The sequence below is a fragment of the Phalangium opilio genome, unplaced genomic scaffold, assembly GCF_054372755.1.
Source record: "Phalangium opilio isolate 3A_F unplaced genomic scaffold, DU_Popi_V2 ptg000024l_1, whole genome shotgun sequence".
In the NCBI taxonomy this organism is placed as follows: domain Eukaryota; kingdom Metazoa; phylum Arthropoda; class Arachnida; order Opiliones; family Phalangiidae; genus Phalangium; species Phalangium opilio.
The window spans coordinates 3987978-4001697 of NW_028324155.1; the positions used below are offsets into that span (position 1 = coordinate 3987978).

At 39.3% G+C, this 13720-nt stretch overlaps 1 protein-coding gene across 6 annotated transcripts in view; it reads left to right on the top strand.

Moving 5' to 3' along the window:
• mub (poly(rC)-binding protein mub) overlaps nt 1-13720 on the top strand; it is a 176260-nt gene that overhangs the window by 89668 nt on the left and 72872 nt on the right. For 3 of the 6 annotated variants that reach the window (XM_089867958.1, XM_089867956.1, XM_089867952.1), the window contains exon 3: nt 876-1078. Coding sequence is in view for 1 of the 6 variants with exons in the window: in XM_089867957.1 (XP_089724083.1) it covers nt 11626-11646 (21 nt within the window). In the remaining 5 variants the exon portion in view is untranslated. Of the gene's footprint in view, nt 1-875; nt 1079-7901; nt 8352-11219; nt 11417-11610; nt 11647-13720 lie in introns of those variants that run through there. The other 3 variants (XM_089867953.1, XM_089867954.1, XM_089867957.1) reach the window with 3 other exon arrangements.

Sequence of the window (13720 nt, forward strand, 5' to 3'; positions counted from 1 at the left end):
GACCACACCGCTTCGGGCCAATTTACGTTAGCGTCCTAGCTGTTTTTTACTGAATGGTCGACCCTATTGAAAAACTGAGTACGCATAGCGCACCAATTCGTCTTTTGTGTAAAACTGAAACAGGGATGGGCACTTTTTAGCTTCGGGGGGATGTTTTCAATTTTAACCATGCGCTGGTATTACTGGCTTCCCCAAAGCAAAACGCGCTAGAAATAAATCTTGAAATATTTTTCTGCGAATGAAAAAGGCTTTTACCACCACGCGATGCCACGAAGTACCACCAGCATCGCCACTTCACCGAGTGTTTTTTAGCTGGACGTAATCTTTTTGAAAACGAGTGTTAAACGGGGTGGAAAACACGGAAAGGTTTTTATCCCCACATTTCTCTCTTTTTCGATAGTTTACGCTGGTGGTGGCTGCTCTTCGCTGCAACCTCGACTAGCTGTGGCGCTTTTTTAGATGATCCCGTGGAGCTCTTTTCGCTCGACGTTTTGTTGGAAAGAAAAGAGGGTCGCGGACATAACCTCTCGCCAAATCGTTCAGTTTTACGAGTGTTTGGAGAGAGGAAACCGAGAAGAAAGACCATAGTGTTCGGTTTTCGACTCTATTGTCTTTACTTCCCATTCTTTTGGGTTCAATGCTTTGGGTTTTGGTTTTATCTATCTACGGAATATAAACCATCCTCTATTTCTCACTCTTCGTAATAATACGAATCGAAGGAAAGCTTTATATTTCTCTGGTTTATTTGAAGTTTAAATACTTAGAAAAGAAATTATTTCTGAAAAGGCATAATTTTTGAACGTTAAATTAATAATAGTTTATATTTATAAGGAAATGGAATTTAATCGGAATCTTGTTATTTTTTTTCATTACAGGATTGAGGGATTCAATTCCAGATTGAAGAAGTAATTCATCGGAGCCAGAGATCTCTTTTCCCCAACATCCTGTCTTCTTCTTCTTCTCCTCCTTCTTCTTTCCCCGCTTTTCTTCCAGCGAAGTAAAACGAATACGTTTATTTACAAATCCCCAAGATTTGCTAAGACGGCTAAGGAAACCACTATACTTCCGGATAGTCACGGTAAGTGTTTCAAAATTATCTCGATACACCCCAGTCAAAGGTAAGATTCTCTCATTTGCCAACCGGAAATGATAGAATACATAATTTTATCTCCACAATCTCGATCGAAAAACAAAGTTTGTGTTTTGAAAAACAAAATAGATCAAAAACATCTTTACCTTTAATTTTTGAAAGAACTAAGAAAGGAGAAACTGTTCTTTAAGGAGCATATATGTAACGGATAAATAGGGACAATGTTTTCAATCATAGAACCCTTCGTTTATTTCTCTCTCTGGTCGGTATTGGCGGACAAGGTCCGTTCCGTAAGATAGTAGGGTAGGGAGTATTACGTTGTTTTTCGGTGTATGTGTACAGTGCGGTGAGAAACTCGAAACTGTTTGCAGCTGACGTCGGAAGAGCAAAGTTTCGCGGCACTTTCCGGAGAGTTTTATCCCCCTTTTGGCATAGATCCTCCCGTAAACACTGCGGCAACAACACGGGAGGGGGGCGGAGGAAGCCCCCCCCCCCAATAGAGGAAGAGGAAGAAGAAGAAGAAAAAGCCTCCCAGTAGTTATTACCGGACTCTAGAAAACTAGACCGGTATAAGCTAGATACCCTCTGGAATAAAAAAGGAGAAGAGAAGAGGGTTATAGGGGTTAGGAGAAAAAAAATGCGCGCGCGGGAAAAAGCACGTTCGGTGCATTTAGTTGGGTAAAGAAACTCGATTACTAGTCGTTCTTCTTCTAGATAGCGTCGACTCTAGTAGTCATAGTTCCGCTTTTTTGGCCCCGCGATTTGAGGGTCCACGCATTTTTTTTCTTCTCTTCTCTCTCTCTTATGTCTATTGCCGAATAAATAAGCTTACCGCTGTACGCGGATCGAAAAACCTACCCCCCCCCCCTCCTTTTTCCAGATCGATGCCTCCTTGCCTCTTACTACCTCCTTTCCGCCCCCTCTCATTAAAGGGAGGTTGAAAACGGTAATGAACTTCATTTTCTATTTCCATAAAATTTACTCCTTTCTCCACCAATCCGGGATAGTTGCTGAAGAGATTGACGAAAATTCTCAGGGAGGAATCTTTGTAAAGTGGGCTGAGTTACGGTGAGAGACGACACAATTTAGGGTTAAGGTTATCGAGGATTGTTTTATCATCTCTTTGGGAGGGGTGTAAAGAATCGAATGAGGTGGTCAACATCCGTTACTTCCTCTTTAGCCTATATTGGTATCGGTAATACCGCTTGCTAGTTCTTTAGGTACCTTCCCGGCGCTTGTAAGCATCCATCCAAAATACATACCTTTATAAATCGGCTTATACCCCCTTTTTGAACTGGGGTTTCCAGCTATATACCGGTTGACGGGAGTTTGTGTATAGGTTATAGAAAAGTATATATAGTGAAGGTCTTTCGGAGTCAGCGATTTCATTGAAAAGGGATATGATGCAGGTGCAAGCTAGTCTAAGCTTTTACGCACATAGCTCTCTCCCTTTTCCTTTTTACTCTTGGTTCTCTTCTAGTTTCGCCCAGCATCTTCCCGCATCTCTGAGGTTCGCTTTTTGACGAACCTACTCGAAAATCCTGACTGGGGGAATCACCCCTTTGACGCGAATGCCGGGGTGAAAGGATTGGGAGAAACCTTTTCACTCTTGCCGCGTAATTGAAATAGGCTAGCCTCCGGAGATGATCCGTGAATCCGCGCTGCTTTTTCCCTTTCCCCCCCGGTCGACCTCCCCCATCCTCCATCTTTTCTGTTCCCTCAATTTGAATTAACGAAGGAATGTTATACGAATAAGGCATATCATCCAACCTGGATTAGATAAACCACGCTATTTTATCTTCACGTGCATTAAACGGGATGTGATGAACGAGAATCTTCATAAACGCACCCACCTTTTCCCTTGACGATGGAAACCTTACTTGGCACGCGCCGCCAACCACGTGAAATTTTATTCTTCCTTCTCGTTCGTATTCTATGAAGTTTATTCATTTCGAAATTCGAAGTCTACTGTAACTCGCTTTTTGTCCCGAAAAAATTGATTTAGCATTGAATGCAATTTCCTAGACATTTCCTTGCAAATTCTTCTTGTCTTTTAAATTTTTATATTTTTAAAATATCTAAAGCTTCCATCGATAAAAAATTCAAGAAACCTTCGCCGAGAGCTTTCTCTGGCGACCCACGCGTCAAATTTTGTCGCGGGTAAATATTATGTAGGACGTCGTTAGCCTCATACCTTTTTATATAGGCCTATATATGTATATATAAAAGGCCGGGAAAGTATGTCAATATCCGAAAAGAGGTGCCCGCGCGTATTAAAAGGGTCCCCTTCTCTTTTAATACGCTTTTAACGGCTAGCCAAAGCACTCGTTACCTTCTGAATATAGACCCTACTAGGGTCGATGATGGTGGTGGTGGTGGTGGTGGTGGGATATAGCAACGACGCTCGGGTCACCCGTAGCTGTCATGTTTACATCGGCTGAAGTCTATTTGCTCAGCTGTTGACGTGCCCTGTCATCTCCGGAGCGCGTGAAAAACGGACAAGATGCAAAAGGAGGATGGAGAGAAGGAAGGAGAAGTGCCTGACGCGATTTTAGCTCTCTCGGAAAACGCTTTTCTCTTAATGTCAACAGAAAGTTCTCATACCAGACTATAGCGTCCCTTCCTCTCGGTAATGCCGGCCATGTCCATTATTTGAAGTTAAACACTCGTTTACTCCTTATGTCATCTGGCCATGGATAAATGATTGCGGGATCAAAGAAAACATTTGATGCTCTACAGGATGCTCTGTACTCCCTATAAAAAGTTGAATTTTCGATGCTAGCTCCGTCTGACTAGCAGCGCTGGAAAGCCTTGTGTGAAAATAGAAAAGTACTGCATGGACATAAGGAAAATATCAGTTGTTTTGCTTCTAGCAGACGACGTCAAATATTGTTTTTAATTTCTAATTGATACACGAATCGCCTTGAAGATCTCAGAGGTGTACATTAGTATTTTACCTCAACTAATGACCTTTTGCTTCGTATCTGGGTTGTGTAAAATTGTACCGTGTCTTCTTCTTACCCCTCTCTTTCTCTCTTTGCTACCATTCGTATCCTTGTATACCATCATTTTCTAAACTGGTGCGGGGAAGGAAAGCTGCTGGAAAACTTTTGCTTAGCGCTTTCCTAACATCCCTTGGGGATTTCTCGATTTTCCTAGCTCGTCCTAGCTTGATTATTGAACGAATGATCCCAAGTTTCTCCTTTCTATTAAACGTAGAGAAGACAAAATGTTTACTCGATTTTTAAGACTTAATTTCACCCTTTTTCTTTTCGTTTTAAATGTCCCCAACTAACTACCGCGTTGAGTAAATAAGAGTTTTATCAAGTTTTATTCTTACCAAATGCGAGCGAGCGAGTGTGATAATTTGAATTTAAATAACTGGCCTGTAGTTTTTTATTATCAGGTCCTTAGATAAATGCAAAAATTAGCTAATTACGCATTATGATTATCTTCAACAATTATTGTTAAAGTTTTGCTTCAAGAAGTAATTTTATATAGCTTTAATTCTATTAAAGGCTTAATTTAGTTATCTTTTAATGCTATTACTAATTTAATTAAACTTATTAATCTCCGTAGAGGCGTACGTTCACCTTTTACTAAATTTCGTTTGAAATCCGAGTGAATTATCCTAAAGTTACTTGTTTATATACGTATTAAAAATTCATTAATGGGTCCTAACAATCTCGTTAGCCAAACATTTTAGGGGGGATAACGCTGGAAAACGAAAATCCTTTAGAGGTAATACTCGAGAGCTGAAGAGTGGCGCCTAAAAGCTAAAATTTAAAAACTTTCGTAAAAGTTTTCCTGGAAAATTTAGGCCCTTACCTTTTAAACCGCGCGCTCAAAATATTGTTTTCCTAAAGTGAGCTCTGACCAAAGTTCATTATTTCCCGTTATAATATATAACTAAATTAAAACTTCCTTTCAGCTTCAATCTCTCTATCCCTCCCTTCTGTCACGCTGCAGCTTTTCATTTTTCGTTATAGTTGACCCCTTTTAAAATTTTCTCCCACTTCTAGGTATATAATCGAATTAAACCTTAAATCCCTCTGAAAAATGTTTAGTACGAGAGGATTCCCTAAGCCTTGGCTGCTGTTTTAATTATAGAGTATTTCAGAAAGGGCGCGATTATGGCATGGAGCATACAGAAAATTGCAAATAACCTTACACCTACAGTGTATCATTATGAGTTAGGCCTAGGCACCTCAGCTCCATCTATTCATTTTATCAATCTTTTAACTTTGGGAGATGGGGATGAGGATGGGGGTGATTCGGAGAAAATGGAAGATGAATATAATCCTTGTAGGGTATTGGGAGAAAGGCAAGCTTTCTCGCAGGCAGGGTTTGTGACATTTCGGTTTAGGGGGGTGTTTCCATGACACCAGTCTCTTACACTAAGGATGCTGGTATCTAAGAGAATTCTCGAACCCCTTCTCTCTTTATTGGCTCTTTGTTATATAGCCAGGGATATAGGGGCTTAAGAACCCCTTTCTCCTTATTATTCGGTAACCGGGGGTCTACCGGGAACGTTCCCGACGTTTCAAAGTGTTTATTGGATATTTAATAGTTAGTTCTTGGGCTCGATATTCAACGTCGGATCGTAAAAGTATACTGGGACCTATACCTAAGTTCGTTTCAAACAGGAAAATGCAATGAATTCGAGCTTCTTACTGTAAATAACGTCAGACGTTCGTTAAATGTAGTTAAACTGAAACTGAAACTGCTACTGTTAAATATGGGCATAAACAGGATTTTCCAAAAACCCAAATGCAGTGGAATCTATGGTTTTGAGTCGATAATATTCTATGTCACCGTTTTGAACTTTTGAATGAAGTGTTTTACCGATGACCCCGTAGAATTAAGTAAGAAACTAAAAGACAATGCTAATTTAATTAAGGGGTCATCCCTAAAACCCTCCCAATCATGTATCTCGTAAACGGAACGGTGACCGTTAGAGAAAGATGTCGTAGACTCAAAATTGAGTTCGAGTACTGTACACCCTGTATATCGTCTGTGTTTAGATTACTTCATACCTTGAACGTCCCACGTGATAGAATTTCGCGTTTGGGCGAAAATGCAAACTGAATTTAGACATTGGTTCCCTCTTTACCGGTTTCCTCCCCTTTTATTTTAACGTTGGGACCGATCCCCTTCCCTTATATACGAAAAGGATTAAAATTGGGGCGGGTTGTATTGAACAATTTCCTCTTTTGGGGCCCCCGAATGCCCCGCTTCTCTTCGCGCTATATATACGCATTATAGAGTTTGCTTGCTTTTCCGGGGGCATGTGCGATTAAAAGCGCTCCGGGAGAAGAGCGTCCAGTGGGATTTGGGGAAAACGAATGGATAAATCCCCGAAAGGTTTGAGCTTCGGATCGAAGTCTACATAGCTCGACGACGCCTTCGTTGAAAGATCTTGTATATTATACATTCCATTGATGGGCATGATTTAACGCTAATCTTAACTGGCTAATACATATATATAAATTCGGGAAACCGGGCTTCCGAGAGCTTCTCTTACAGCACGAGCTTATTCGCCTGTCAGAAGCGATTGAAGGATCCAAAGCGTCCGCCCAAATAGCTTAATCTCCGTTTATTTTGGAACTTGCTAGAATTTTACTCATTTACCTCATCGGAAAGGGGATTTTCGTTTTCAATAGTTCGTATACAGGGTGTTTCTGATAAGTCTGGGCCCTAAATTAAGGGAGATGTTCTTTGGTTGCGCAATTTTGAGTCGAAAATGTAATTTCTATGACATTTTGTCGTCTGAGTCACTGTTTTCAAGTTATGATTTTGTACTTATTTTTACTAAACAAGTAAGATAAAGAGCGTGAAACTGCGTTTAAATAATCAAAGAAAATAAAACAAATTTTTGGCAATAAATTTGACCTAAAATAAACGAATTTATTTTTTATAAGGAACTTTGTTTAAAATTTAAAATTATTAGTTGGCAAAAGTTTCGATTGCGATATTTTATTTTCTTGCGGTTAACTTTTCAAAGTAACTATCCGTATTTTAACAAGTTCCTCGCCTAGAATAAATTCACGTAGATAGCGAGCCGAAAATAATGTAAATTTTCCGAAAATAACATTTTCTCTCCTCGTTCCTTCCTCTTTTAGTCTATAATTTTTGGGGATGTCAGTTACTCTTATACGGTACGCTAGTTGGTGGTCGGCCACGGCTGGCCACTCTCCTCTATATGTATCTATGTATCCCATTGATTTTAATCACTTTCTGGTTTGTTTCCGTTATAATGGCGGTCGACGGGAATACATCCTTCCATGGCTCCCTATAACTCTCTCTCCATCCTCCATTCCGTCCGTTTCAACCTCGCCTTTTCCCTCAAAATTACATTTGCTTAGGAATGGATGGTAGCGAGTATAATAGCTACCGAGAGTTGGAAGATGAAGGGGGGGGGAGAGAGAGATGTATAATAGATGCGAAGCTCGGCGGCCGTTTCTCCGAGCTCGCATTATTCTAGCTCTCATCTTGGATTCAAAAATCGACTGGCGCAGCTTCCCTGGATTCCTTCTTCCTCCCTATCTTCTCTCTCTCTCTCGTCCTCCTCTTGCGCTTCCTTCTCTCTCTCTCTCTATCCTCCGCACCCCCGCTTCGCGCGCGCTCTTTCTCCTCTCCTCTCCTCTCCTCTCTTCTAGGGATCCATCGCCTCCTCGATCGCCTCCTGCCTCCCCCGCAAATGTTCCTCCCTCTCGCGGGCGTCCGGTATTCCGATCCCCCGCTCGCTTTGGCAGTCAGGCGCCGGGCTTACGCAGAGGCGCACGGTACTTTGCGCTCTCTCGATTTCGTGAAATATTTCTCTCTCTCTCTCTCTGTCTATTTCTCTTTTTCCATTTCTTCAAAATACGAGAGAGAAAAAAAAATAATATTAGAATCGCGGATACATATCGTTTAATTCAACGTCGCGTTTCGGAAATATTCAAGTTTCGCAACGAACAGTCTGTACTACTTACTCCATTTCCGGTAAGGTTAAGGTTAGGGTTTACCTCTCTCTAGCGGTTTCTAGAGGTTGCATTCGAAGACATTCCCCCGTTTTTGTTCAAGTTTCGCGGAATTAAAAGTCGCGGATATTATTTTGGCGCGCCTTCAGGACTAAACCAAAACCAATACGATAGTTGTATCTTTTCGCGCCTTTTTATAATTAATCCCCGCCTCTCTTTTGACGTCATCGGAAACGAACAACGTGTACACTGGCAGGAATGACCGTTACGTGAAAAAGTACCTTCCGTTATTACATCAGGTAACTTTTTAATTTACGATCATGATGATGTAAAGTCGATGGTTGTTTTTGGATACAGACGGTTTCGTATAAAATTCTAAAAATTTGAATTTATAATATTAATTATATTCGAAACGAATCGAACCGTCTCTATCCGTCTTTGTCAAAACGCGCTCGTTAATTTTTAGGCTTAGCATCCCTCGCTAAGAAAAATAAGAAAATTCGTGTTAGGCTTAGCGACCGTGTGTTTCTTTCTTTAAATTTGTTTTTATTTTTAATTCATCTTGAGCCAAATTATTTTTAGTTTCCTTCAGTTTTCTCCTTTGAAATAATGTTACGGTTGATCTATTAACAATTTATTTTAATGTACCATTACTTTGCAGTGACGTAAACAACTTTAATTGCGGTAATTTTTAATCCCTAATTGCGAAATTTGCAATTTTACGTTTACAAGTACACATTACTTTATGTCACTACCTGGTAAAGGTACAACGGTTTTTCGAGTATACCTAACTATTGTTTTTCTAAAAGATAACAAAACAATACTATTGTCACAAATTATCAGTGTCGAAATTTTTATGTTTATCTAAAAATTGATAGTCTATTCTTCAGTCGTAACTTAATCTTTGACATAGATATTCCTAAAATCCGCAGTCTTTTATAATCTGTCTTTACATTCAGTTATTAAATAATTTATTTTAAATTATATTTATTACCCCTTTTTTAAATTAGAAAAATAGAGAAATTTTAAATTAAGAGTATCAGTACCATTAAATTTTAGAGCGTGGACTCTTTTTACTCTTTTTGATAATGATTTTTGCTGGAGGGTGTTTTTTTTTTCTTTATTTTTTATTTTTTAAACCTCCCTATATATGCGGCCGTTTTCTCTTTTCGCTGCTTGTATTTTTAAAAAGTTCTCAAAATTTCATCTTGGTAACCATAGCGACAATCTCGTTTGCGGGGAGAAGAATCTCCCCCTCTCCCATATCCACTTTTCGTTTTGAGTAGAGAGGAAAATAGAGGAAAAATTCCTTAGCAGAACTCGAGCTCTTGCTCCTTCCTCTCTCTCCTCTCTCCTGTCTCTCTCTTTCTCTCTATCTCGCGCTCTTTCTGTAAGGATAAGGTGGTTTCTATCATTTTACTCCCACGGTTTTGTAGGATGGAGTGATTCTACTTTGGCAGGGATTTTAGGATGCGAGAGACTTATACAAACCCTCACTCATACTCCCTCTCTCTCTTGCTCTCTCTTCCATATATATTTTTTTTTATCTTATATCTCTCCCAAAAGAAAACTTAGGATTCACCTTTTCAAATATACTAGGCCTATATTCAATGTCATTTTTTGTTTGAATCTCCGCACGCTTTGTTTTTTAAGGTTTATTCAACGTTTCTAAACATTTTTTTGTTGGTCTAAAATTGTAGTCTCGCGAACATCAAAAGACCGTAGGTTATCTTCGCAAACACACGATGTAACTTGTCTAAAATGACAGGAAATGACAAGGGTTGTATAAAAAACGTCTGGGGTGCAGAGTCTACAAAGAATTGGTCTAATTTATGTCGGAATATGGTGAAAAAATAAATATGGTCCATACAAGGATCTCTGCAGAGGTCCAAATAATCAGAAACAGGATTCTATAGAGACACAGACTTAGTTTGCTTCTATCTACAACTCAGCCTCTATACGTAAACTATTCAATATTAGACCCAAACCCGGAGTGTAACCATCTATAGAAAAATATTGCAACTATAGCTCGGTCGAGTTTGTATTCGAGTTGCACTTGCACCGACGTTATAGATAGTGATTGCAGTTATCCTTTTGAGACTATCCAAACTTTGACTCAGTCAGGCTCGGGCACCATTTCGACCCTGAAAAAATAAAAACACATCAATTTTGAACGTGCTACCTTACATTCTTTAAAATTTTCAGCAGACCATGTAACCCCATACAAAACATTTCTAAAAGCGAAATATTTGTGGGACTAAGGCATTTTTTTTTATTTTTGGCACAGAATCACATCACCTGAAGTAAAAACGTTTTTGCAGCACTATTACAGACATTACACATTTTCGTAGCTATGTTTTAGAGTCGTTTTACTTCAAGATAATGGATTTCTGCATAGCTATATTCCCATACTTCGATGCCGGGGGAAATAAATGGCTTTTAGAACCGGGATTTCTTTATTTTTCACGTTTTTTTTCTAGCGGTTATATTTTGAGAAACGTTATACGTATATAAGGTTTTTTTTATTTATGATTGGTGGTATCTTTATACGCCATACTTCGCTTGATCGGAAAACGCCGATTTTTTTATAGATATTTTGAAAGCACCCTCGCCTAGCTCCCAAGTCGTAAATTATTTTTTCAATGCCTTGAAAGAAGCGGATTTTGTTTTTATATAACCCCTTTTAAAAAAATTAGGATAGATTTTCCCAAAATCAATTTTTTTCTTTTTTTTTAGATTATGTTTCTTTCTGTTTTTATCTTTAGATAAAACCAAAAACCGGCGATCTATGGGCGGAAACTATGAAATGAATTAAGGAACATGTCTAAAAGATTTATTATAGGAAGATATAACATTTATCCATGGGTCAAAGGTCAAAATAATTAATTTGTTTTAGAGACCCTATCAGAAATTGTGTAAAAAGTTTTCTAATAAGCTAGAAGAAAGTATTACTAGGCCTATAGCTTTGACAAATTTTCTGCAAATTGTTAAAATTCTATCCCCGAAAACAAAAGTTGCGCCTGAAACTTTACCTTTAAATATATCGCAGATTAAGAAACAATTTCTTCTTGCCAACTGTAGGAATAAAAAAAACTTCAAGCTTAATAACTGATACGCCCCCTATGAAATGACTAATGGTTTAAGAAAAAAATCAGTATCGCTCTCGCTATCGTCACGTTGTGTTGGACGAAATTTTGCGCGCCATGCACGTTTCCAATTCCAATTTTTTCGCGTACGCGTCGGACTTTGATTTAACTTGTTTAATTAACTAAACGCTGGTGTTAATTAACTTTAATCGCGAATTATCCGTTAACCCATTATCATGAATTCGAGAAGTATTGGGGGTCAACTCGCTTAACACTTGGTGAGTTCGTAATTTAATTGCCTTCAAGCACACCCATGCTTGGTGAGGTCATAGGTGTCAAAGGCTTAGCCTTAATGTTTGGTAGGGGTGTTTAGCATTAAGGGCAATAAATAGATTATCTCGGGTAAGGCTCTCACTCCCCCTCCTGTTCTGGAAATAGGTTTTTCACGAGATCTCTGCCATTACGGTGTCACTATCGGCGTTCCTTAATGGCCTTTAGTTCCGAGTCAGTGAGGTTCCGATTTTTTTTTCCGTCAAGGTTCTTGCCTTACCTTGGAGTAAGGCTTATGCTAAATCCCTCGCCCCCCCCCCCTGTACGGTTGACGTACTCTTTTATCGATGTCCATCGACTGACTTTATTAAACGAATCAGACTGACCTTCTTGTCAACGTTCAAAATAACCTGAAGAGATAATATCTCTCGTGCCTTTGATGGCAATGTCCCTCTACCTTGACGTGCAATCACTGACGACAGCCTTAGGCCTTAAAAGACACAGTGACATTCTTGGGCAATAAAGTACTTGGGTGCCGTGTTCCTCAAAATAATCTGACGTCACACGGTTGCAGTACTTGTACAAGAGTGACGTACGTCTCATGACGTAGTAACAGGTCACTTGCGCAATTTTTAAAAATAGGCATGCTCAAATTGGCAGTTTATTTTTTTTAAACACATTCAGCTTGTGGTATTTTAAAAAAACTGAGTAGGAGTTATAGGCATAAGTCAAAATTTGCACCAGTGATCTTAATATTGACGTCAACAGCTTTCTAATCCGATAATAAAATCACATCGTATTACCGGAAGTTTAGCTCCCACTTCCGATAAAACGTGTTGGCACTAGTCCTTTAGCGTTTTAAACTACAAACGATAGTGATACCCTTACTTGAAAGTCCCTCGACTATCAAAATTTCTATACGCAGTTGAAAGGGCGGGAAAAAAGGTAAAGGCATCGTTTCGCATTTCGCGCCATTACCGCGTTCCACGGAGTCGCGATGGAAGTGGGCGTTTATCTTTTTGGCGTTGTTTGGGAGTTCCGCAACGTAACGTAAAGTAGCGTGCTACGAAGCGAGAACGCTAGTTGCTCTGTCCCTTTTTTTATTTATAGGCCTAACTCTTCTGAAGATACGATACAATGTTTGAGTTGACCTACTTACGTTTTTATACAACATTTATACTTGGAAAATCGGGCGGGAAAAACGGTTCGATATAAAAAACAATAACTCTTAAATGGTTTGTGCCATTACGTCTTTCTTGAATGACCACCCCGGTCATTTGTAAGCTTCTGCTAAATTTCCTTCAATTATGGTCTTTGGTAACGAGGGCCGAGGCGCACTGGTCGAACTGTCACTACTCCCTATCGTGATTCAATCGATTGTGGACTCGCGCCTATTAGACTTCTGGGATAGTTGGTATTCAATGCCAAACTAGAACCCAACTGGGGTAGGGGGGACGATTAAACTGCCCTAAACCATCACACACATTCTGATTCGTATTAGTTTGCGTCTATGTCATTAACTATTTAACGTGGCATTCATGATTTGCCTGATATTGAGGGTGAGAAATCACCTCGTACCAATTCGGTTCAATTCGAGACACTTGCACCAGTATTTTATAATGGAATAGTCTGGTAGTATTTACTGCAATCCGGTGATTGGACAGGGAAACTTATGACTAATGTTTATCAGCATGGCCTAGGCATTTAGACTGGCTGTTAGCAGTCTGCTACCATGGAGCAATATTTAAGGAGACCAATAGCTAAAATATAATAGACCTTCTAGGAAACTCCCCTAAAATCACTCCATGGATAACGTCGTAAATGTACGATGGAGGTCTAACATGGATAAATTGGTCTGGCTTGAAGACGGGAACTTAACTCCAATTGAACCTAACCTAACTTATGGGTCGGTAGGTAAGGTTGCCGTCTAATTCTTCCCCCCCCCGGCGAAATGATAATCGCGTTAGTTTAATTATTCAGATTTAATCTAAATAGACACGCTATTACAACGTTATGTTTTGCTTATATAACATCGGTGTTTTTCCCAGCAAGTTTGCAAATATTTAAATCATATGTCGTTAAAATCACATTCTTTCTTTACTCTATCTAAATGGAAACATTAATGACTTGATTACTTTTCGTGAGATCCTGATGACGTCAGGAAGGTACGGGATTACTCGTGCAAGGGTTATGTTATTTATATAAATATACCGTGACAAAGAAACATTTGGGAGAATATCACGACGTGCAGTTTCTCCTTCCTTATTTTCTCCTTATTTCGAATTTAGCGGCCGAAAATTCTTTGGAAGTAA